We start from the raw sequence: 25577 nt of genomic DNA, 5'->3' as shown, positions 1-25577 counted from the left end.
TGTAGGGACAAGTTTCCTTTTTTTTTTTTTGGCTTGTGTGCCACTGAACAGATTTCCTCACTGAACTTCATGTTCATTGAAGGCCCAGGCTACCAAGTTTCGGAATGTGTCCGTCTCATCTAGGCAGTTTTCACCAAACCAAACCAAATGAAAGGCTCTGTTAGTCTCCCTCTTAAGCCTCATCTGGCTCTACTGACTCAAATCACTGCAAACAAATAATTTCCATGTACAAAGGAAAGATGGGATCCAGAACGGATCCACATGGCATATCTTGATAAACTCCATCAGTTGGGCTAACAGCATCTTTTTTCAGATCTTGTGAAGGTCACTCTATGCTGTTCAGGGCTTAAGGATATGTTACAACTAGTTTGAGGGTTTCCCAACAGTCTCTTGAGAAGGTGGCTGATGAAACAAGAAGAGACTTGGGAGTCACCAATTTAGTCTGCGGATGGTAGAGGAGGAACAGGAGTGAGCATCCTCCTCACTTGATACATGCAGGCTGAAGGCAGAGTCCTTACAATTCAAAGAAACACACTTCTTGCTAAACTAGAGTTTGAGAGATGTCATAATTTCTCTCTCCTGTTCCTCTCTGGTCATTCTGATGTCTCTCTAGGTATCCATCTTACACTTTTCCAAACTCTTTTACTTAGGATGAATTATCATGAAATTTTATTGTCAAAGGTGTATGCTGACTTAGAGTACAATATTTTAATTGACCCAGTAGTTTGAAAGACTGTTGCACATTAATATTACCTTATATTATATGCAAAATTTCTCTGTTAATACATGTTCTGGCTATGAACTTAAATAGCCAGATTAGGTGAATTTCAAATTATCATCCCTCAGCAGCTCTGTAAATATACATATATATGGCAGGTGAGGTTGTATGTTGGGTTAATGCTGGCCACTGCATTAATTCGTGCGGTATGGCCAAGTGAAACTTTATTTACCAGCATATTTAACTTGAAGGACTTTTATTTTAATCTCTGTTTGCTTTTAATTTATGAGTGTTATTTTCCAAGCTGTATGGTACCAGAGGTCTCCCTCTGAAACAAGTCTGATAGCTCTAAATTATTGCTGAAAGTTGTTTCATGATTATACTCTAAAGGTGATGGGACTAGACTAGATTTATAACTCCAGCAGTATGCTTTGGGTGCCTGTATGACCAGATACTAGAACAGATCTTTGACATGTGTGAAAACAGCATTATTTTATTGACTTCTCATAAAAATTTCATTTCACCATTGCTGGTCTCTGATGTTAGCAACTTTTATGGGGACCTAAGGGAAATCCCTTTTAGGATTTTATGTTGCCAGCTTAAAGTCTGACCTCTGCTGGCAGTCAGGATGAATTAGCTGGTGTGTGCGTGGGTTGCAGTATGCCTTCTGAACACCGAATTAAGGGCAACTGCTCGGGCCTTCAGAAAAATAAATCCCACTGCATGCTCCCTGTCTCCTGCCTTGCAAGCAGAGGACCTGCATGCAGCTTTACTACTGCCTTGGTGCATCACGTACCCCCTGCAGGAAGTGCTGCCATCGTATGGAAACCACTATTTACATTTCCAGTCTGCCAAGAGGCGTGCAGTAATGTTGTGATCAATAAGTAGAAATATATCTATATTACCATATCATATCCATGCAGAAAATAAAAATACTGCCTTATTTTTTTTTTAATCTGATGGTTACTGGCACTGCAATAGAAAAAGGTTAGAAAGATATAAAATTGTACGGACAAGAAGACATATCAGAAAACTTTTCTAAGTTTAAAAAAAAAGATCCATTCTCTTTAATGAAATAACCAGGCTAAAGAGCTTTATTTACTCTTATCCCGAATACAGGCAGCCCCATTACTCCAGATAAAAAGTCAAATATAAATGTTAAAACTGGGTAGAAGCAAGAGAGAAATCAGTGCTTGCATCAACAGATTTACTACTTGTTTTTCACGAGAGGTCCTGGCCCAAATCAAGATAGATTTCCATAGTGACTGTTTCTTTCTGTGCACATGAGCGGGTTGGGGAATAGTTCTTAGAACAGAGTCAGCACAACAATTGCTTTCATTATTTGCAGCTGTACAAAAGAAATAACTTTGAAAGAAATATAGAGAGGTGCCAAATTCAATCCCATTGATGTGTGAGTGAACACAGTGTTTAGTGCTGCTCTATGTGATACACATGAAGTCTGTGAATTACTGCTGTTGACTTTCAGCCTTACATGTCACCCTTGATAAATGAACTAATCTGCCGATAGCTACTCAAAATAATAAAGTAATTGAATTAAAAGTGTTTAAAAACGTTCCTTCCATAGCACCCGAAACTTTCTAAGTTTCACCGCGTACACGGCATACAAATTACCCTCTATAGAGCAATTAGATTAGATTAAAGGGAACTGAGTGTAGGGATTTGACAAGCAGGTTTCATAACTTGGTCAGTGTCTGTAGCTACGAAGACGTGTTGGGCTGATAAAAGTGATAAAAGTGATCCGTCCACCAGTACACAAATATGCTCCCAGGAGTTCACCTGTGCTAAAAGATGTGAGGTGACCCAGGAAAGCCTGGTGGGGCCCAGCGTTGACAGGCCGAGCCCACCTTCCCACCTTCCCATTTCCCACTTGGCGCTCTGGAGAAAGAAGCAAAACCTTGGCCACGTTCACTTCCAGATGAATGCTGCGTTATATCTGAAGACCAAGGAGCAGCAAATCCTTTACCATATGGGCGAAGGGCAGGCAGGACAGGGGCTGTGGTGGGCTCCGTCGGGAGCACAGTGCGAACCCAAGGCCGAAGCCAGCGGCAGGGAGGCCTGGTGGGCTCCTGCAGGGGCTGCTGCCATGTGGGTTCCTCCTCAGGCCAGCCCGTGCCTGTGCTGCTCTCCCTCAGAGGCCTGTCGGCAGAACGGGCCCTCTCCTCAGGATGGCCAAGTCAAGGAAGAATGAAAGCTATGTCCGGAGCTTCTATGAAGTAATCCTGTCTGGGAATCATTGGAAACACTTGCATCTGCAACCCTAAGCTGTTCTCAGGAGACCACATCGGGGGAGAGGCAAAGACAGTTTCATACCTCACATATTTCGATTTTTTTTTTCTTTCACACATAGCATGGTCTCTTTTGTGTGTGTGTGTGTCTCTCTCCCACCGGGTCTGCATATTTGCTAATCGTGGATATGTGCCAGGTCTTCTCTTTCCCAGAGGAATTGCCATAATTTAGATCCAGAAATAACAACATTCCCAGCCTTTTCTCCATCAACATGAGATTGCTGCATTTCCTAAATACTTTAAATTGTGCTTGAGTGCATGGCAGATGATTGCAGATGTTGCCACCTCCTTTCCCAGATCTCATGTTTATTTTATGGCTGTAGATCTAAGTTCTGGACTTGTCACGCAGCCACAAAGAACGGACGTGTCTCCCCCCTACATAACTCAACATAAGCACAGGGCGGTGATATCTCTGTCATTCTGTAGGACTCCACACTCTGCAGTGTCAGAGGGAAAACAATGGCTCTGATTAATGAGCTGCTGCCACCAAAGACCAAACAATTTTGACCTAGAGCTGCTTTCTGTGGCCTCTTTCCATAAATCTGCAACTGATATGGCGATCCCTATCATGGAAAGACGAGAAAGCTCATGGCACTGCACGTTCAGGGAGTTGCCTTTGAGCAGGTGTAGTCAAACTCCAAAGGTTATGTTTTGATTACCAAAAATCAGAGTAAAGTTCCTGTTAATTAACAGTGGTTTTTTAACTGTCAGCACACAAAGCAATCAGGTGGCCTTGCTGAAGCCTTTCTGCTGATTACAGGAGGAAGTCAGAGTGACCCTGTGCCACTTCATCAGGAAATGCTGATGCATCTATGGGTGAGGAAAAGTCTTGTAGGAACAAATCCCAAGAGTAGGGCCAATGCCTTATCTTCAAACACTCGCTCTACTTAGCAGTTGTTTTCCCTGTGCTGTAGATGTCTTCTCCACTTGAGAGCAATGATTGAATTTTTTGTTGTTGTCACTGAGAACGTTTACATCCGAACTCCTGCCTCTGGTGGAGCTGCACACAACTTGTATCTGTAGCAGGCAGAGGAGAAGAATGGGTGGGAACTGCTCCCCTTTCTCACAAACCAGCTAAACAAATACTAGGTCTTCTGGTTTGGAAAATCAACAAAACCATGAAGCCTGCTGCGCCAGCAGATACTCTTGGGTTAACACTAGCATTCAGACATTCTGAAAGAATCTTAGCCATCTCTCCGGATGAGTTACTGATTACTAATTTAATTTTGTATGAACTTCTTCAGCTTCTGTAGGAATGGAAGCTCTGACTGGCCTACAGATGGCTGGCTACATGCCCACACAGAGCATCTCTGTGGCAGGACTCCCTGGGGGGATTCCTGTGTTCTTCCAGGTGGAAGCCAACAGGAGGATATGCTTCTTGCAAAACAAAACAGAAAATCTTCAAAAGTTCCCAAGAGACCTGGGGGCAAGTGGGCTCTTTAACCTTTCTTGCCTAGATGATGCATTGGGCAGTTTTGAGGGTGGTGGTTTGTTCCCATTACAGGCTGGTGGGGAGTAGCTTGGCTGCCAGCTTGCAGCACATGGAGCAGAATCACCAAATCACCGAATCACAGAATCATTTAGGTTGGAAGAGACCTCCAAGATCACCTAGTCCAATCTCTGACCTAACAACTAGCACTTGCTGAAGTGGCATTTCCAGCTCGTGTGAGAGCAGGGCTGGGACAAGCACTAGGCCCCTACTCCTCTCTGGGAAAGACAGCTCAGCAGGGAGTGTGTGAGCATCCTACGGGGCTGTGGCCCGTGACAGCACCTGAGGAGGAGGGCACGGCCTCATACATCAAGTGCTGTGCACGTGTGTAGGAAAAGATGAAGAGTTAAAATCTTTACAAACAACTTCAATTATTAGCCTCAAAATACATATGGAGAATTGAGCCTTAGGAGAGCAAACAACCTGATAAAGCTAACTCCCTGAGCAAACCATGAAATGGGAGCAATCTGATCAAGCCACGTTAGATCTGGAGGGTAAGCTACCTTCACACAGCCCTTTCTGACCCACACATTCCACATCTGCAGCCCATCGTGGGGGGCCTTTGCCCTCCCTACTGGCTCGGTACCCATCAGGTGGCTTGACAGAGCACCCACTAGCCAGCAGAAAAGAAGAAAATGGAGACGTTTGCTCCTGATTTAAAGCCAAGATCTTCAAGACAAGAGCATCCCTTCTTTGCTGGGAAAGTCAAAGCCAGCAGTAATGCTTAATTTAGAAAATATTGTGTTTAGAATAGAGAGCATAAGATATTTTATTAATGCATGAGTCTGGCAGAATCGAAAATTATATGTCCTTCTCCCACCCAAAGTCACAACAAAAAGGAGGGAGAGGTGGGTCTTTTTACTTACTTGCTAATGTCTTTTTAAGCCTTTAAAGTAATAGAAAATTACTCAATTATAACAAGTGAAAGCTGATTCCAGGAGCTGAAGACCTAATAAACACACCAAATATTGCAAGGCTTGTGATGCCATAATGCTAGCAGTACTGTCTTCTCTTTTCATAGTGGGTGACCTTCAAACAAATCCTAAAATGATTACAGGCCGTTGGTTTAAACACACACAGCTTTTCACTGAATCCTTGAACTTTCTAATTCTAGTGGAAATAGGATTTCCTTGGGGATATAGTCATGAAAATACCTTTTAAAACTGGTACCTGTTCATTTTCCAGATGCACTCAAGCTGTGTCCTTGTGATGAGGTTTCCTGGCCTCTCAAAGGACAGCACATTGTCTCTCCTCCGTGTCATTTAGTGCTGCAGACACAAAGCAGTTTGGAGAGACTGAGCTATCATCTGTTTTTCCCTGGCAGGTAGAACAGGTAGCAGCTCTTCATCAGCACAATCCGTATTAAAGGCAACCATCTCATTAACAGTGATGAGGGCCATACATGCTGGTCATAGAGCCCCCAGTGACTCCCCTGAGCATTTTCAGAGCACAGATTATGTTCCTGATCTGGGCTCTAACTTTCAGAAACACTACAAGTTAAGCATGGCTTACAAAAGTATTCCCAATCTATTGTCAGCAGTGGACAAAGTTTTTAAATAACGTGTCTATGCCTCTCCCCTTTCCCTACTAAGTCAGCTCTAAAACTCTGACTTCCAGCCCTTCCTAATGGGACCTGATGTGTCCTAGGGCCCAGATCTGTGCACAAGAGTGACTTTACACACATGAATAGTCCCTGGAGTTCAATCATGTGCAAAAAGCTATTTGTGTGCCCAAATCCTTGTGGAATCAGGGCCTTGGTCTAACCGGCTTCATTTAGCTGTCAGCACAGCGGTCTGCGCTTTCCCTAGATGTTATTTTTTTGTCATCTGACGCAGAGGTTAGGTGCTCTTTGGTACTGTTCTTTCAGTTTTCCCTTCCTCTGTGTGCTGCAGTGCCCAAAAGGGATAAGAGGATCTCTTAATCAGGTACGATATTGACATTAGCTGTCACTATGTACGATACCTAGATACACTCGATCTCACAAGCATTTGTGAGCGCTCTTTTTGGCATAGCTACTGGGTAGTGACAGTGCCTAAAGGATGCTTGAAGGAAGACTGTTACAATGAGAAACAGAGATTAAAAATAGTTGTTATCTGTGCTTTCTGATGGTCCTAGCACGAACAAGGCATTCGCTTAGTGTGGGAGTGATGTCCCTCAGCCAAGTGAGATGGAGTTAGGAATCATCTAACAGAGGTGAGGGAGGTCACACGTTACCCTCCGCCTGAGGATCCTCCCAGGTTTCATGTTGGCTATGCTGCAAAATCAGATTATCCGAGGAAAAGCAGTTTTCAATATACTTTTCTTCCCTGGACAATGTATCAGTCAGCCTTTCACATTTCACTGCCAAGGACCCGTGTAGATGTGCTGTGTTTGGGGTTTTCTGCTCTGTCAGGAGCAGAATGTTAAACTGGCAGAGAGAATAAGCTCTTGGGAGCAGAAATGGTGCAGAGAGGCCCTGGTTGGAGGGTCCATCCTGGCTCAGGGCTCTTTCTAAAGCCTCTCTTTAGCTCAGCCCTGCGAGACTCTTGACCAGCTGTGGTCAACCTGCTTTGGCAACAAGTCCTTGAGGGCAAGAACTAACCTCACATGTCACGTCACATTCCAGGAGGAACCTGCCTTTCTCCTTTGGTTTACAGAGGGGATGTTGGGCATTGCAGTACATGACGGTCTCTCTCCTAGCTCTACAGCATGATAGCCCTAGCATCTTATCCCAAACCGTGCCAGAAGATCTGAGGAAGGATGCTGCACCAGCTTCATCACCCCAGCCAGGCAGCAGTGCTAGCTTCACAAAGAGAGTGGCAGGGACAGCCACAGAACTGGGGCTGTTCCCTGGGCTTTTAGACATCGCTCTGCAGAACAGTGCCTGCCAAGGTTCTCGCTCCTCGGCAGAGCTTTGCTGTGGTAAGGACATGCTTGGTGTGAGCACTTGGTTTTGATTTTATGACCCTTGTAGCCCTACTGTAGGACCAAAATTATTTACCAAAGAAGAGGAGAATGTTATTTTAGGCCTGGACATGACAATTTAAGCAGTGCAAGCAGAAGATGCTAGCTTCAGCAGGACTCAGTCCAGCAGTATTTGTCTTCCACCCCACCCTGAGCAGGTTGGAGGCCCTGGTTGTATTGTATAACATACCACAGAGTGCCACCTCGGAGAGATTTCTTCAAGTCCTGACTGTTTTCTTATGAAACTGAACTCAACGATCCTTGTGGGTACCTTCCAACTCAGGATATTCTCCGATTCTATGATTCTAAGTACAGAGCTAGCTGTATTTTTTTTTTTGAGAAATGCTAGACATACCGATTAAAGCCGTAAAATTAAAATGAACTACATTAAAATAGTGAACATTCATGTAGCATACAAAGAAGGAAGAGCACTATAACTAAGCTACATGGTGCATTCAAACAATGCTTACCTATGGGCTGCCAACATTGTGTTCACTTTGCCCTTTCCAGACCTAGATCGCACCTGCCTGTGTTTTACAACACAATCAAGAGCTTACCAGCAAGTAAGAGACCTGCACGCAATGTCCAATGAATAAATATGAAAGTGGAGCAGCTCCCTTTCTTCTCATCCAGTGTGCCCTGGGGCCGTCCCCAGCTTTGCCTCCAGAAAACCAAAATCCAGCTGTAAAGGGACCAGGGGAGGCTGAAAGTTTTGTGAGGCCTCATCCTGCCATCTCCCCCACTACTTTCTTGGTTTTGCCCTGCAACTTTTTTCTTTGAGTCCACTCAGCTGTGGCTCAGGAATGCCAGAAAGGGCACACGCTGTGTTTAGAAAAACTCTCTGTCACCTGGCAGCAGGGATGAAATGTGTGTGGCAGAGGAATTTCTCCTCCTGTCCTCCATGGGGTAGAAACGTGCCAAAATTATTCTTTGCTTATTCTTTTCTTCAGCTCCTGAAGCCAAAATAAACTTTGGGAAAAAAGTAGCTCAGATGTATAAATAGAATAATTGAAAAATACTTTTCTTTCTCTTAGCAAAACCAGTCTCACATATTATAAAAGCCCGAGCACTTACTCCCTGGTCACAAGAGCAGCTCGGGTCTCTGCCCGCTGCCTGGCACAGCACTCCGCACCCCTCCCACAGTATCACACTTGCTTGTGAGGGACAAAAGTCAGGCCTGTTCAAAAGGCCAGCTTGAGACTTCAGCTAAGCCCCTGTAAGCCCTAAGGACAATTGACGGCGCAAGAGGAACCAAAGAAAGGATTATTCAAAACCCCAGGATTTTCTAAGTCAAAGCAGACCTGGCTGAAGTCACAGTACAAACAGCCCAGAGCGGATCGCGGTAGTAGCTGCGTGCTGGAAAAGCTACGCAGGGCCCAAACCCCCTCAGCTAGCTAATTAAATGACACTCGGCAAACATTTTCAAAGCTACATTGACCATTTTTTTGTTTTCTTTTTGCAAAGATCAACACTTAGCTTTAGGAGAGTGAAATTCCTCAGCATCATGGAACAGCACATGCCAAAGCTCAGACCATGCCGTGTAACATGCTGTGTAACATGCTCTGGATGACCCAGCTTGGCAAGGGGTTTGGACCAGATGATCTCCAGAGGTCCCTTCCAACCATTCTGGGATTCTCTGAGTCTGTGACTCTGTGAGTCTGGGGGCCATTTTGCATCCACAGCATTACATGCAATAGCAATTTTTAGGTAGGGCCGTGCTATACAATGTCACACTGGAGGGAGTTCACGTTGGCCAGGCTCCCACTTGTTCTCCAATTTATTCCTTATTCTGTAAAGGACATTAGAGATAGAGCGGAACAGGGTGTCAGGAGGTCTCTGACGATGGAGCCGTGGTCAGGACTGGTGCAGTGTCAGCTGAAGGTCTGTAGGGAGGCTCAGTGTGCCCAACAAGGGGGTTGAGGAACACACTGTCTGGGCAGCATGCTCCCTGGGAAGGACTCTGGTGCCATGAGATGAGCTGGCCTCCACTGAGTTTCTGCTGGGAATTTGAATGGCTCACGGAGGAAGCCAGGCTCTCCAACGTGGGAGTGATTCACTCTCCACGCTGAGAGAATATGCCAGGCTCAGAGCATTTTACTTGAATCCAGCACAAAGGAGATGAGAGGAGATGGGAGGTGGGAGGCAAGAAAATCACTGTTTCATCCAGTTGAGAAGTTAAACCCTAATGTTTCTCTTTTTGTTAGATACGTTATCTTCACTATTCTGCTGAGAATAATGCCTCTGTTATAAGCCCAGCTAAAGATTTCTGGCTTATCAAGTTCAAGGCAAAGGAGAAGATAGAGATTTGAAGAGCAGGAGGGGAAAGAAAACATACGGCTTTAATGTCAGAGCTTTAGAAATTGAGATACTTATCTAAGCCTGTTTTCTCCTTTCCTTGATTATGTTACTTTGAATTTGGACAAGGAAAGCAGCCCAGCCAGCCTCACTTCTGTTTCTTCTCAGTTTCACTTTCTGAAAGTGATATTGCCATAGATGAACGCTCCGATAGCAGGATGGTTTCACGTTCGGCTTTCTGCAGGCAGCTGCCAGGAGCACTCGGGGCGCAGTGCCATGGCTGGGGCTGCGCAGCAGCGGCAGCACCCACCTGCCAACGCTCCTCGCTCTGTCCACAAATGTCAGCTGCCCCTGCAAGTGGCTGTCTGCGAGGGGTCACGAGCATCCGAGCACCCCTCAGCACCCGGGTTTATGGGGCTGTCATGGGGCTGTGCTCACAAGCTGCTTGGTGCGTGAGCCACACTGAGTGCTCATCAACGCAGCAGGGGGCGAGGTGAAACTTGTCCTGATCTCACAGAGCCTTGGGAAGTGTGGCTGCTTGGGAGATGTTTCCTGATCCAGGAGATGATGATGATGGTGACGATGATGAGAGAGGCCTTTGTCACTGCTGTCACTAAAGACCACAATCATGAGAGACCTGACAAACCTTGTTACGCTAGCACTAGGGATGGTGTCTCAGACACCACTGCAAACTTGCCTGGCAACACTATTTTTTTTTTTTTTTTAATTTGCCTCAAAGAAAGCAGCTTGCTATTTAGTTCCAGTGCAGTATTTGTGAATGCTTCTTTGGAAAACAGGAGGCTTTTGATGTGTTTTTAACATAGCAGATGTTTCATGGCTGTGAATCAGAAAGAGCTGCTCCCAGAATGATTATCTCTCCTCCCATTGATTACAAGGTAATATATGAGCTCATGCACCAAGTTGTTTCCCGAAGACCCAATTCCCGCCAGTTTTATGTGTGTGTAAAAACCTTTTGAAATTAATCTGTTGTTCTAAAACTGTAATAATCCAGTAACACAGCCAGCTCTAAATAAAAGGAAGAAGACTATTAGCAGAAATACAGGTTCCCCATGTTAGAAAAGAAAGAGATGAATAAGGGAAAGAAAAACAAACTGAGGGGATCTCAGTAGGTACAGTGTGCTCAACTGAATTGCAGCAATATAAATTAAACCCTGCGTGGGCCCCCAATTTAGGAACTATTTACAAAACAGAAAGCTTTCCTCAGCTGCATTGTGCCCGTTCCAGCCATACTGAATAGCCTGCCTAACGATGGTTTCTTCTTTATTTGTGTCAGGTCTTGCTGAGGACGAATTTTTTGAGAAACCGACGCTAAGCATTGCAAAAGACCACATTGTCATCTTACCAGGAGAAGCCCTAAAAATAAAATGCAGGTAAGGATTGCTCCGGCAGTGCTGGATTCCCTTGGTTGTACTGATTCCCTTGGCACAGCACAGCTTTTGGGTAGGGGAGAGCAAAGTTTGCTGCGCAGCCATGATCTGGCAACTGGAGCAGTTTTCCCTCACATGTGCTTCTGAGTGGAGGAGAATTTGCTGGGCTGTAACGGAGCAGGGAGGATGGTCTATGGTCACCATGCAGCCCGACCTCATTCTTTACATTGTAAGGGGGCCCAAGAGAAGCCCTGAGTCAGCGCACAAGTAAGCTTATGGAAGGAGTTGTACCTTTAGGACATGGCTGTGAGATCCTCATCTGAAAATAGGTTCCCATTCAGCTCTTCAGCAGCTAAAGTCACTCCTTTGCCCCCTGTCCATAAGTAAATGACAATTGAGATCATCATGCTATGTCATTAGCTCTTTATATATATGTATATATGTATAAAGCTTCACATATGCATACATATATATGACAAAAAAATGTGTGTATAAGCTTAAACTTCCTAACCTCAAATACTGCTAACCCAAGAGATGACAATTAAATAAGCAGCATTTACTATGTGTACATGCAAAGACCTGATCTGCTTGAACTTACATCTTTAAATCAAAGGTAACCAGGAGCATTAATCATAAATTGTGGCAGCTCTTCGATTCTTGACACAATGTGTAAAAACCAGCCATACAATAAACAAGCAAAGTTTTGGTAATGCTGTGTGTTTGCAGGGCGGTGGACCTCTGCAAAAGGGGGATATAGGGTTTTGGTCACAACCGAGCCATAAATGCGAAGAGTCAGAGCACCTTCTGCTGTGTCCAAACACACACGGGCTCGCTCGGTCACACAAAAGGCCTCAGACTGTGCTGCACACAGGTGTCACTCATTCTGAGTGTGATTTAAATGCCCAGCTGCTGTGAGAGGCTGTTTTTCAGTTTCTTCAGAGAGTATTGTAGGAGAGAAGGCTTAAGGTAATCTAAACTATCACAGTTTCTCCCTCACACACAGGCTTTTTTTTACACCTTCTTCCAAAGTCCCCTTGACTGTAGCCAGTACGTGGTTGGTTTCTTGCAACCCCAGTTCCTGGAGACAGTAAGAGCAATGGGAAGGTGAATCTAAGCTGTAGGTTATGCTGACACATATATCCCTTCTGACTTTTTCCTAGTCTATCTAATTCAATGTTACAGTGAAAGGTACATTGACTCATGCTGTGTAAATTTGTGATGTCTGCTGGAGTGTAAGGTAATTTTTTTCAAAGTACCTCCAGCTAGCCGCGTGGCTTATGAGGTCAAAACAACCTTACAATGGTATTTTTAGCTTGGCAAGCAGCAAGGATGATGGCAATAAAGTTTAAACAGTCCTTTAAAATCTCAGTGTAGTGCTTCGTAAAACATGATATGTGGACATGAGTTCAGTGTGGTGCTCCAGGCCAATTAAACCACTACTTTTCAGCAGTTCTCCATCCACGGCCTTTTTAATCTCTAGCAACGTCCTGTTTTCTCGTTATCACCAGATGAATGAATAGATGAAAAAATTATTAGCACTTCAACAGTGCTGGCTGTGTTCCGAAATTGCTTTATGGATGCGAAGCAATAAACCCCCCCAGCAGGGCTGACAGGAAGCAGTACCTGCGATGCTCGCATGGGAGCAGAGGCCCACTTAAGTTGCTTGCCTCACACAAGAGCCGGGACTGGAAGCTGGAAGTGTGATTTCTGCACTTTGAGTGTGAGATCCCCTGAACCAGATCCTGATGTCTGCCATCCGCTGACACACCAACATCCGCACACTCACAGCTGATCTCCAGCCTGGTCCAGAAGGGAGCTCCAAGGTCCCTCCAGGGAACAGCAGGGCTCAGCACGAGATGGCAGGCCGAGCAGGCAGCTGCTGGAGACTGAACTCGCCGTGTTAATGTTCCACCCCCCTCAGCCTCCACTCATTGGAGGTTTATGTCCAGGATTTCCTCATTTTTGGCAGCCTGGCCAGAACTGCAGCTACTGCTGTGACTCCCCTTGGCCAGATGTGTGAAAATACCGAAGCAGTGGCCAAAGTCTTCATCTTCCACCTGGATAAAATGGGCAGGTGGAGAAAGTGGGCACGTGTGAGGATGCACAGAACTGTGAAACCCTGATCTGCTCTGCAGAACCACTGCTGCAGGTTTCCAGCTGTGGCAGAAACCAGACTGGGTGACGGGAGAGGGGCAGGGACCTGAGCACTTGATGGGAGTTGAATGTGAAGTGGCATTGTTCACATTCAGGGCCAGGAGTCCTGTTTCTTGACAGAAGGGGTCATTACGTCAGTAATGACGTTAGTAAGGTAGGAAAAGAGCACTGGCAGGGACCTCCCTGCCATAAAGTAATCCAGTGCTCTGAAGGCCAGGAAGCTGATGTGATGGACGAGGTGGGGTTGTCCAAGTCCACCGTGCATCCAGCGAGGGTGAGGCTGCTCACCAGAGCGGATGTTCACACTTCTCCCAGTGTTCTCGTTCTCCTACGTGCTGGGAATAACCTCGAGAGCTTAGCCCCGTGTCCACATCATCTTCAGGAAGGCGACAGAAGGACGGGCAGAAACGGGGGCCAAGAGGATGTTTGTTTAAGTGTCACTGAATTTGCTGGCAAACGCCTTCCCTTACTGCACCGATTGCACTGCTGCAAAGCCACTGGCACAGAAAGGGTAGTCGGAGTTCCTAGCTAACTGGAAATTTCACACAGCACGCTTGCTAGATACACCAAGTACTAGCATCTCTGCGCTGAGTAGACGTGTCTAGATCGGATTTCTCCCTGGCGACACTCAGCTGGGGAAATCCAGAGCTCCTTACTCCTTCTTCAGCTCAGCCAAAGCCATTGGGTCACTGGGAATTCACTGACGGAGGGAGAAGGGGTGAGCGAGCCCCCAGTCCTTCAGAACAGAGTGCCTCTCTGTGAGCACGGCAGGAAGGACCTGCCTCCCTCTAACAGTAACACAAGCTCCATCTTCCCCAGAGGAATCCACAGCCCATTACTCCTGTCCCCACTGGTTTCCACACTGACCAGCACCAACTACTACAAAAAGACCGTACTCTTCAACGCACAAGCAGGCACAGCCTGTACTAGCACTTCCTCAGGGACCTCAGAGCACATCCCGAGCAGTACACATCCCATCCAGGAGCTCCTGCCACCATGGTGTGCCCTGATGTTTTTGGCACAGCACGACCAGCACAGCCAGTGCCCGTTGCTGAGCTAACTTAGGTCTGCTGAAAGCTCTCTCTGAGTCCAGCAACAGGTTATAAAATGGCTTTGCTTTTTGTCAGTGAGCTATGTAAAATTGCATTTGACATTAGCTGTGTTCATAAATAAGACACGGAATGGGTCAGGTGGGTGAAATGGTGTATCTATCTGTCCTGCTGGTTTTATGTTCTGGCTGCCGTGACGAGGTGAATGGAAAAAAATGTGTCTTGAGCAGATATTCTAAGATCTGTAATCTGATTAGTTCCAGATCCTTCACAAAATCAAGATTGAGTCACTGCTGATTAGACAAGAAAGGTGATGAGAAGTTACATAAATGTTCTCTCTACATGCAGCCTTAGAGTTAAAAGAAAGTATAAGTTAATTTAGCTGTTAAAATATGCAAAGTCCTCAGCTTGGAAGAAACATATAATTTTATCTGGTGCTTTCAAATGTTTGAAGTGTCTAAAACATAACATTATAAAAACAAACTCGTGTTCAAGATGTCTGTTAAAATAAAAATTAAGCTTTCCTCCAGGAGTTAGCTTGCCGCAGCTCCTAGAGACCAGTTCTGGAATTTCCCTTGTTCTGTTGATGAATGTGGTGTGATGCCCCTTACTTTCTTATAGCCGGTAATGCAAGCACCCCACAACCTTAATCATTCATGTCTAAATGACAAGTTTAGGAACATTAAGAATATCAACAACACTTGGCGAGAAGGAAGCCCAAATTTTGTCTGAAATCGTGACCCTGTCTTTAATTTTGGTGCGTTGTGTTGACAGGGGAGCACCTTCGGTGAGCTGGCTTTTGAGGGAGGACCAGAGGGAAGACCCCAGGGTGCACCTCAGCAGCTGCCGAAATAACACGCGGCAGAGCTGCAGCATGCTCGTCATCAGGAAAGTCACAGCCAACGACACCGGTTACTTCACTTGCATCCATGACGACTCCCCATCCAACGAGGATCTCATGGCCAAGATTTACGTCTTTGTTAAAGGTAAGAACTTCACTTTCTTTTGGTTTTATGCCTTCTTGGTGACATAAACTGTGTTCAGCTGAGCTGTTCAATCTGTGCGACAAGCAACCCAATTCAGATGCTTTCCCAAATCTCACCTCCCCGCTGACCCAGCAAGCACCAGCTCTGACATTTTGTAGAGGCTGGATTACACCTGGATTTTCAGGCCAGCTAAATTCACAGGGACACCGATGTGACAACCAGAAATCGGGTATCTTGTTCAATTCCAGGACTTGAAAACTAGATTGTCCTGCCTATTTTTGTGTTCCAAATAACTGATACACTGATTTCTTTAAACATCTTTTACGTTCTTTTACCTTTAAGACTAAATTCTTTTATCCTAGGGGGTTTTGCTATCAGAGTGCTTTTCCTAAGATTCACCCTCAATAACCAAGTCCTCTCTCTTCCCCTTCCTCCCCAGGCACGAAACTCCCTGACAAGGGATTTTGTAATTCCTGTCTCTCCTACACGTTTGTGTCCAGCTTTGTCCTTCACATCTATGAGACGTACTTAGCAAAGCTGGATGACTGCATTGTACATATTTTACTGGCTTTTGTAAAAAATGGCCCACTGCTCATTTCTATTCTCTTTGAGCTGCCTCTCCCCCGTGTGTCAGAATCATTGAGTTCAGATCCAATAATAAATGGAAACAGAAACTTCAGAGGAGAGTCATCTACTATAATTAAGTGACTAACACACCGAACAACCATGTCAGTAATATGAATTCTTCTTAAAAGAATATTCCCAGAAAATGTTGATTTTTTTTCCAATCTATTTGACAAATGCATTGTCAAACTATTGAATCATCTTGGATCTTCCAGGCTGAGATTGTGAGTAATTAGACAAAGGAGCTAACCTTTTGGGGCTGGGACAGGGGATGGCATGAGCTCCATTGGTGCTGAATAGGGTTACTATTCAGTTCCCCACACTCACACAAATGAGCGAATTTAGTTTTTCCAGTAGCTGCTAAAATGGGGTTCTTTGAGTCTTGGTAATAAGACAAATGCTAGAGATGCAATGAGTTTGTCTGATGTGATTTGAACAGTTCAGTAAGCTGTCTACCTACAGAACACACGTATGGGCCGGGCAGCTCCGACAGTCTCACAGTGTTGCTCACTATGGTGAAACCAGCACGAGGCGTGACTCCCGTCACCAGGGGACTGTGGTCTGCCCACACAGCTAAATTCAACTTCTGAACTACTAGGTGAACACACCTGGCTGATGCACGTGGATAAGATTTTCCTGTCTCTGTATGTCTGTTGAAAACAGTCCCTTTCTGCCCTCATCCTGCTTTCCCAGTAAGCCTTTCTCTTATCGGAAAGTAGCTTTTTGGTGTTACTTGTTAGTTCCTGCAGTCACTTTTTTTCTGCCTTTCTATTTCCTTTTTCTTATTTTTCCTTGTTACTCTAAGCCCTGGTTTCTTTATCCACCCTAGTTCTTGTGCTGCGCTGTTTCCTTTTCTCATTACACACTGCTCAGATGCCCCGCATCTAATATTGTTAACCCAGCCCAGTGCCTACACTTCAGGAAACAGTGCATTGAAAACTCAATTCTCTACCCTGATTCAGTGCCCTGGCCAGCTACCCAGGACTTCATTACTCTACGGTGGGAGCACGTGCAGGAAATGTTATGGATCTTTTGGGGCTGCCTGAGCATTTTCCTTAAGAAAATATCTCAAGTTATGAAATGCTTGCTGGCGATGCACTTGGAGCAGTGGTAATCTAAAAAAAAAATCACAGGATGTCCTCTTGCTAGCTTGAGCCTGCTGTGCCAAGGTTCTCCCTAAACACAGCACTGTGTGGCTGTTTGCTCTAAATCAAAGATTCTCCTCTCTCAATGCGATTTCACTGTGTAATATGGCCTCCCTGCTCTATAAACTCTTACCCAGAGTTTTAAAAGTCCTGTGCTTTAAAAGTTTTGAAGAAAAAGCGTACAGAAATTGAGCCACTTGTGCTATGCGTGGGTGAAGTCGTGAGGAAGGCACACCAGCGGGGAACCCTCTGCTCCGTGTCCTGTCGAGCCAGCTGCTCATCCACCACAGAGCAGAGCCCGACCACAGCAGCTCAGGCTGTAAGCCTGCAAGTGCCTGCTGGGACCTGGCCTGCCAGGCTGAGGAAGCTGCTTGGCCCCAGCGAAATGAAGCTATTTATACCTCAGCATGGATGCTGTCTGCAGGGCGTGCTTTTCTTCCCCTGTAATTCCTGTGTGTGTTTGTTGAATGCCAGCAGGCTGTTCTGGGGACAAGGAAACTGTTCGCCAGTGTCAGGGATCTATGAGTTGTGGAGTTAAGGAAGGCACTCAGACCGTACTTAATGATTTTCTTAAATATTTAAACATGCCTTTGTAAGGGATTTGGTCTCACAGTGTCTGGGCATCACTAAGAAAGCCATCGGCTGTCTCTAGTGAAGAAACTCACAGTTCCCAGCGAGTGCCAGACAAAGAAGTCCAAAAGACATCTCTCTGGATGTTTTGTGGAGAGAGTGTGTGCTCAGCAGGGTGTTTATAGGACCGAGCCAGGTGGAGTGAGAAAATATTGAGCCAGACCCTGAAGGCTCAGAGGTTACGAGCCATTATTGCCAAAAAAGGAAGGGGAATGGTATTTTTTCCCTTCATTCCTGGCCTGCTGCTTGACACCGAAATGAGAACATGACTGTATCGGAAGCCCTGCTTATTGGCTATTATTTCCTGTGCTTGCTTCTGTTTTTACAGCCTCCCTGGTGGAGCTTCTAAGCTCTGTCAGAATCTGGCACTCAGCAGCTCTCCCCCGGCGCAATTGAGCCATGACCCCTGCACATCAGTCAGATCATACGGGACCCAAAGGCAGCAGGGTCAGCCTCCACGCTTCAGCTGTGCACCGACAGTCTGCAGCGAGGGAGAGCTCAGGATCTTAATCCTGAACAATTGTTCCTGAAGCCTTTTCTGCTTCCTGCTGCAGCTGCAAGTCCCAGGGACTGTAATTAAAAGGCAGACAACCCCCTCCTCCTGTTGCCCATCTCCTCGTTGGAAATACAACGTAGCTTAGGGCTGGACCAGAAATAGTTGGGAGTTTCTTTATGCGGTCGTCTAACTTCATTGCAACTCTGAGGGAAAACCTCTGCAGCAAAAGGCAGCGTCTGGTTGATCTCAGTGCTGCAGCGCTGACCCAAGAGCAGCCCTGCAGCTCTCCCATGGCCACAGTCAGAGAACGGGGTGGGCAGAGACAGCCATTCCCCCATCTCCAGACTCAGAAAGGGTCGTGTGGACAGTGTTTCACTGCAAATGCTGCCGCATTTGCTCATGTCTCCTGCAATTACCCTTCCCAACCTCATGGATGGTCCTTGTGGGGGACGCACTCAATCATTGCAACCTTTGGGATTCCTGAGCCCAGGGAAGGGGCAGGCTGTCTATTTTGTGTTCTGATATAGAGACCCCTCTCTGCTAGGTTTTCTATAGCACATATAAAATTAAACATGGCTTAGAGAAGGAGGAAAACAGAAACAAGAAGATTTTCTCCACCTTCTCCAAGTGTTGTTCCAGACCGCAGCCTAGACAGAAGTCAGGACTTGCAGCTCTCCGCTCTCTGAAATACTGTTACTGTAAGCAAAGCAACTGTCTCCAAGTAAGATAGCCCTCAATGTGTCAGCTGGAAGAGCTCCCTGTGCCAGCTGAAATGCTGCCTCAGCTTTTGCTGTGATTTCTCCTCGCAGACCTTAGCTGCACGAAGCAGTATTGGATTTGCTACACCTTTCTGTGCCACTCAGTCAATGCATCAGAAGCATGAGCTCAGCTCTGCTTTGCTTCCTTCCATCAGCAACTTGCCCAGCATTATTACTGTGGTAATTGAAGCTGGTCACATCTTGCAAAACACTGCCTAGAAAAGTTCATCCAAGTTTCCAAGCTGGGCTTTGCTTCCTATCCTCACACACCAGTGGTGCTGCTTTGCTAGGACAGTCAGGGAGAGCAAGACATGGGGAGAGCAAGTCAGCAGCAGAAATCCTGTATTATTTTTATGCAAAGCAGAGCTGTTATTCTGTTTCTTTAAATACGTAGGGCTATGATAGGGCTGGTTCTCAACTACTTCAAAACCAAAACGAGTCTCACCACAGAGCAATATACATGAGCCCAGTACATCAGTGCTGGTGGCCACACAAGAATAACTAATAGAATAACTAATTCCTGCTTGTGCCTAGTGTTGTCCACTCTTTGAACACATAGATGGTGAACATTTTAACTGCATCTTCCTACCCATGGTAGTTCAGCTGCTGGTGTTTAACCATCTCAGTGTTACTGTGAATTAGGCATGTGGCAAGGCTGAGGGACTCATTTGCTTCCATACATTTGGTTATCAGCACTGATGTTCCCAGGAACATGGTGTAACTAGGAGATATCCCCATGCCGAAATTGTGTTCAGGCTCCTTTTAAAGTTCATATGGACACCACGAAGCACCGGCACTCCAGGCCTGAACTGTACTGCTGCACTGTTAGGCTCCAAAGCACAAGAACTGGAAATGAAATTTCAAGCAATGCAGACTTCTATGTGGGATCTCAAGTCCTGTTAAGGCTCTTTGTGAAACTCGAGGGCTGTTTAAGCCATCCATGTGAGCACAGCCCACAGAAGAAGGAAAATCTTCCACTGCTTGCTGTCTCTGCTTAAATTCATCCGTCCTTTCCTGCTAGCTCCTTTTCCTCCGTAGCTAATTGGAAGGAAAGAGGGATGCATCCAAGCTGCTTGTCCTGTCACAGCACACATCTCACTGCTTGTCAGCTCCAGCAGCGAGATGTCCCCAAGGAAGGACACGAGCTCTCTCTCGCTGCTGGAAAGAATGAGGAGGGCAGGTGGTACAAGTACAGCATCAGGGTCAAGTGTCACATCAACCACAGCCTCTTCTTTATCAAATGGGACAGCCCAGAGATGTGAAGTCCATCTTCTTCATCCTTCCTCCCTGAGAAAAATCTAAAGAGGAGGGAAATGCATGAAAGCACCCCTCACATGAGATCATATTTTGGTTCCGACATTCTTTGAAGCCGATTTCTGCCTCCTTAATTCTCTTGACAGTTCACAGAGATAATCTGAATGTGAGAAGCAGAAATGCAGGGCCGGGGTGACAGCCTTGACTTGGGCTTTGGCTTGCTTTCCAGAAGATATTACCAGTGAGAACAGAGTTGGAGCTGCGTTTCTTCTTCCTTTAAAGCTAGAGACACCGAGACAGCTACACTTGCTGCCAAACACTCAGCAAGCCGAGATAGGCAAACGGTGTCCTGTCTGCTCGGTGTGGAGCCCAGCAGATAAGCTGGCTGTCCTGTGCAGACTGGTGGACAGCTTTGGCACCAGATCCTAGTCAACAGAGTTTAGGGCCACATGATGTGGGAACACAGGCTGTGTCAGACCCTCTGTGTTGTTCCTCAAGTATTAAGGACCGGATCCAGAGGAAAAATAAGATCCTTTCAATTCTCAATCAAGACATTCAGTATCTTCACACCATACCCTAAAGGGCCACTTTTAAGTGGAGGAGCCTTGTAAGATACGATGCTGAGTGAGCAGCATGACGTCCTGGCGCTGTGTCAGTGACAACACTCGCCATCCCAGCAGGAAGAGGTAACTGTCCCCTCCTCTTCATTGATAAATAACTCCTAATTGAAAGCCTGACAGCCAAAACCTCCAGCACACTTCCCCCACTTCTTCCTTCCCATTGCCTATCCACCCAGCAAGCACTAACTGCTGAGCTTTACCCAAGCTCTGCGGCTGGCAGCAGCTCATACAAGAGACTAGCTGTTAGTGATGGTTCTTCAGTAATCCTGGTGAATATTTTCTACATCTGCCTAAAATCTAGTGTAGTGGATAGTCACAATCCATGGATTCATCTGATGCTTGAAACGTAGTTTCAGCCAAAGTATAGATACTTGGGTTGTTTTTTGTTGTTGTTCAATCCATTTTGGCTTTTTTGTTGTTATTGGCTTTTCCTTGGCATCGAAAAGAATTTTGCTCCTACAATTTTTCGAAGTAACATTTTTTAAAGTAATATATTTCTCTACGGATATTCCTGTGTTTCTAACAGCAATCTCCAGGAGAAGAATGCATTTCATTTGACCAAAACAGAATGCTTCATGTTGACTCAGAATGGCTTCTGGGGCCTTTGCAGTCACTTTTGTTTTGCCTACAGATAAAATATTCTGCTTTCTGTTTAATCTAAACATTCTACCACCAATTCTTTTCATTTGCCTGCCAAACTGAAAAGTCCTTTATTTTCAAAGGTCCAGTTTCAAAACAAGTGACTTTATAGGAGTTACTTCTGTACCTAGAAGAAGCTTTGATAGTTTACCAGGAAGAACGGAGCAGACTAGGCAATCTCCTTGTAAAGCTTTCCAAAATGCTCTGACCAAAGTGTCACTTAACTGCTAATGATCCTATTAACATAAGGAGCAGATTGTTCTTGACCTTGAGGAAGACAAACTTGATGGGGTTTATGTCAAAAAATTAACAAAATGACCTGGGAAACTCTTATTACCCAGACTTTCCAGCAAGTCTGCTCTTCTAAGATATGATGGATGGAAGGAAATAAATAGTGAGGGTGAGAGAATTACCTTTAGCAGGAATAAAGAGAAGCAAAATGAGAAGCTGACAGTTGGACTGAGTGATCTTTGTAGGTCCTTTCTGACTGAAACTTGGGAGAACACTCAGGAATTTCACAGAAAGGAGCAGCAGTGGATGACTAGCCTCAAAGGCCAGTTAGTGTTTCTCATCTCTCTGGGCTGATGGATGGTATCTGACGGGCGAGGTGATGTTATCTCCACGGCTTTAGATATGATACAAATATCATGAGACAATTTGCCTTCACAGTGTAGGAAACATGAGCAGAAACGAAAAGTACTCAAAATTCTGTACAAAATCCTGTGCACATGTCTCAGGAGGATGTCTTGAACACGCAGGCAGGTGATGTAACAACTAAAAGCAAGAAGCTGGAGGAGAGAGCCTGGGTCTACGGCACGATGAGCTCCTAGGGTGAGGGCCTTCAAGCCCCTCAGCTTCTCCAGCTGCCAGGACGGGGCCATGAGCCTGCTGGAGGACGGAATTCAAATGGCAAGCGAGCATGACATACTTAGAGAGCTCCACCACTTCCTGGTAGATAGTCACCTCCAGTACAGATAACGCTAAACAAAAGAACAGATGTCACTGCGAGGCGAAGGAGTCCTGTATCTGCGCTCACATGCTGTCACCGTGCAGGCCTGGAGAGGGAACTGCACGTCCCCTAGGCGATTGCTATTATACCGCTGAGTTAAAAGGGACCCTCCCTAAGCTCATCCCAGGCAGCAATTAATCTCCTCCTAGACAGAATGAGAGTTTCAACATGAAGGGCTTCTCTGCCTGAAGGAAAACAATGTTCTTGTAGGCACTTGACCTTTGAGTTGCTTTTGTGTGCAGCATACTGGATTTTTCTGCCCAGTTCTGTCACTGTGACCGGACAGCAGCAGGCCCCCTTCCCCTCTGTTGCCCCGCTGCCTCTGCTTCCTTCACTTTGCTGTTTGTGTTCCTTCTTCTGCCGGGCTGGGTAAACAGTAACACCCTGGCCTGACTGCAGTTTCCTGCAAACTTCCACTGACCTGCAGAGCTAGACAGCCAGTCTGAGACCCAAGGGAAGGGGCCTTTCCCTCTCCTCCAAGCTGGTGCTGCAGCTGATAAGTCCCTAATGCGCAGCTCTTGTCTTTCTTCACATATAATGAGCTTTGCAGCCTGCAGTAAATTATTCTTTTTAACTGTCTTATGGGAATTGATGGTGTTTTCTTATGGGTAAGATTCATAGGGCATATTACCTTCCCAGCTCAGGAGGAGGAACAGATGTGCCAGGCTACAGGGAAATACCCTATTTTCATAAAGTGTTTCTTTGCCAAGAAGTTTTTTCCTTGGAGTTCAGTGCTGGTAAGAGCAGAGTTTCCAAGTCTTGTATTGCAGGACAGCACCTGTGTTTCCCATGCCACAGCTCTCCAAATGGCAACAGTTGAGTGTGATTGATTTACACCATCTGGAATTTGAGATCTTCCTTGAGGTCAAGGTTATCATTTTTAAAGCAAAGTGACCCTGTCCCTTTTGTTTCACAAAGTTCTGTCTCTAAGAGGCTTTTTTACAGTGAGTAAATTGATTGCTGATTAACTTAAGCTGGTGAGCACGTTTGTAAAGCTGGCAGTGACACTCCCAGCGTTCCAGCAGATCATTTTTCCATGCCACAGTCAGCCTGAACTACTTAGGAGTTTCATGAAGGATTCCGTTTTTTGTTTGGGTATATATAACAAAAATATCAGCTGGTAGTTGATTAGTTGTCTATTCAGCATTTATTCCTTGTCTTTTTGTTAAGATCCAAAGCTGAGCCACTTTATATTTGCTTATATGGTAAGTGAACAGCCCAGCTGCCTGGAAAACACTCCTGCCCAAAGCAAGTGGAGTCAGCTCACTCCTGCTCACGTGTCTTTGAGAGCAGCTGGGATGAAGCATGAGCAAGATGCACAATGCCCGGATCTGTTGCCCTCTGTGCTGGTCCTCTTTGGGGCTCAACAATATTATTTCTTTTGCACAGAGTTTCGCAGGCAGAGGGAAAATGAATCCCTGGCCTCACTGACAGACCCGGAGTTATTTAGTCAGTGCTTGATCCCCACCTGCAACCCTTTGCTGTTCATTCCAGGGTTGCTTTCCACCAACAGCCTCGTGTTAAAGCTCTCGTGTCAAAGCTCAGCCCTGCAGATAGCTGCCACTTTACCACCTCCACCTCAGGAGCAGCCCCGCTACCTCAATACCTATCCCATCCTCTTTGGGGGACAGAGAGCTCTTTAGGCTAAAGCCGTAACCTGGATAAAGCACTGAGATAACAAAAATTATAGACGCCTGCTTACTGCACAGGGCTGTTATGCTCTAGGAAACCTCAATTACTGTAGGAAAGAGAAAAACCCATAAAGATAACGTTTTTCTCTTCTTTTCAAAATAGAGAACAATGACCGTGAGACCTGACATCTACTAGAGATTAACAACCAACTGCTTTCCAAGCCATCCCCTCCTTTCCCAGCCCCTTCTTTATAACCCAGAAACTACCTTTTGCTGTTGTTAATTGCTGAGTGATTTTAAAGCACTATCTAGATTTCAAATAGTGATTGTAGAAGGCTGGATTTATATATACTGGCTTCCAATTCAGACTGTAGCTTATGATCTGGGATAGTGTAATTCTAGCTATTGGCTAGACATATGGCAATGCAGGTGGAGGCTGCCATTAAAAGTCAATCAGGAATGAAATATAGTTTCTATTATACATACTATAAATTCACGCATCCCATTTAGGTATTTTCCAGTAGTTTAGTAGCATCACAATGAGTATCTTTTCCATTTACAGCTGAAAAAAGTGGATTATTTTTAGGCCTGGTGTGAATCTGAACATTTGGTAGATGTCAGTCTTGGAGGTGGGGAGAGACGATGGAGGAGAATGAGGTTAAATAATTGTTTGTTTTCCATGAACAGGAAATATTTTAGAGAAATTTTATTCTGTTTTGACTAATGTGTTTCAATCATTGCATAATTCAATGTTTTCACACATTTTAGGGCTATTCAACTCTTTTGCTTAACCACCTTCTTTTGATTTATTGCTTTTTAAACAAACATTGCTATTCTGAAATTCCTTCAAAAAATATTGGCAAAAATATTTTTTCATTCAGTGCTCCCATCTTTTCAGTTGAAACATTTAATCAAAACTTGATCCAGGTTTGTGAATATTTTGGTATGAAAAAGCTCCTTTTTCACAGCAAGTTTCCTCTTGGCCTATATACTTGTCCCATCCCCCTGTCATGTGGCGCATTACTCTTCTCTCTTCTTACCCATAAAAGTAGTAGATTTGAATATGCTTCCCCTAACACTTTTTCGCACCCCCAGTTTTTGTTGCAAATATGCACAAATCTACTTTCTCTGCCTTTTTCTATAGCAAATAATCCAAGAGCATTGTCTTCATCTAAGCAGAAAGGCCTTTTACCATTTGCACAAGCTTTGAATTTGGCTGTAAAAGTATCATCACATTTGATATACTCCAAGTATGGTTTAGCTGGAGAGCAAGACTGCATTAAGCAGCATTAATGCCCACAGACAAACATTAAACATGTTTGTAATGTAACGCAATCTAAGAATTTAGCAGTCCTGTTTGGGAAACTGCATTAGACAAACTGTAGCGAGTGTAAATATTTCATATTAGTTTTAGGGGTTGGAGCAAGCTACAGGGTTGTGGTC

The 25577-nt window shown here is 45.2% G+C and overlaps 1 protein-coding gene across 1 annotated transcript in view; it reads left to right on the top strand.

Annotated features, from left to right (window-relative positions):
• LOC118245452 (vascular endothelial growth factor receptor kdr-like) overlaps positions 1-25577 on the top strand; it is a 131002-nt gene that overhangs the window by 24282 nt on the left and 81143 nt on the right. Inside the window, exons 2-3 of the mRNA XM_035541645.2 lie at positions 11046-11142; positions 15117-15328. Coding sequence (XP_035397538.2) covers positions 11046-11142; positions 15117-15328 — 309 coding nt within the window. The remainder of the gene's footprint in view (positions 1-11045; positions 11143-15116; positions 15329-25577) is intronic.

This window comes from Cygnus atratus, chromosome 13 (assembly GCF_013377495.2).
Source record: "Cygnus atratus isolate AKBS03 ecotype Queensland, Australia chromosome 13, CAtr_DNAZoo_HiC_assembly, whole genome shotgun sequence".
Taxonomy (NCBI): domain Eukaryota; kingdom Metazoa; phylum Chordata; class Aves; order Anseriformes; family Anatidae; genus Cygnus; species Cygnus atratus.
Note: the sequence above shows the minus strand (reverse complement) of the source record. Positions and strands in the feature narration are given on the sequence as shown.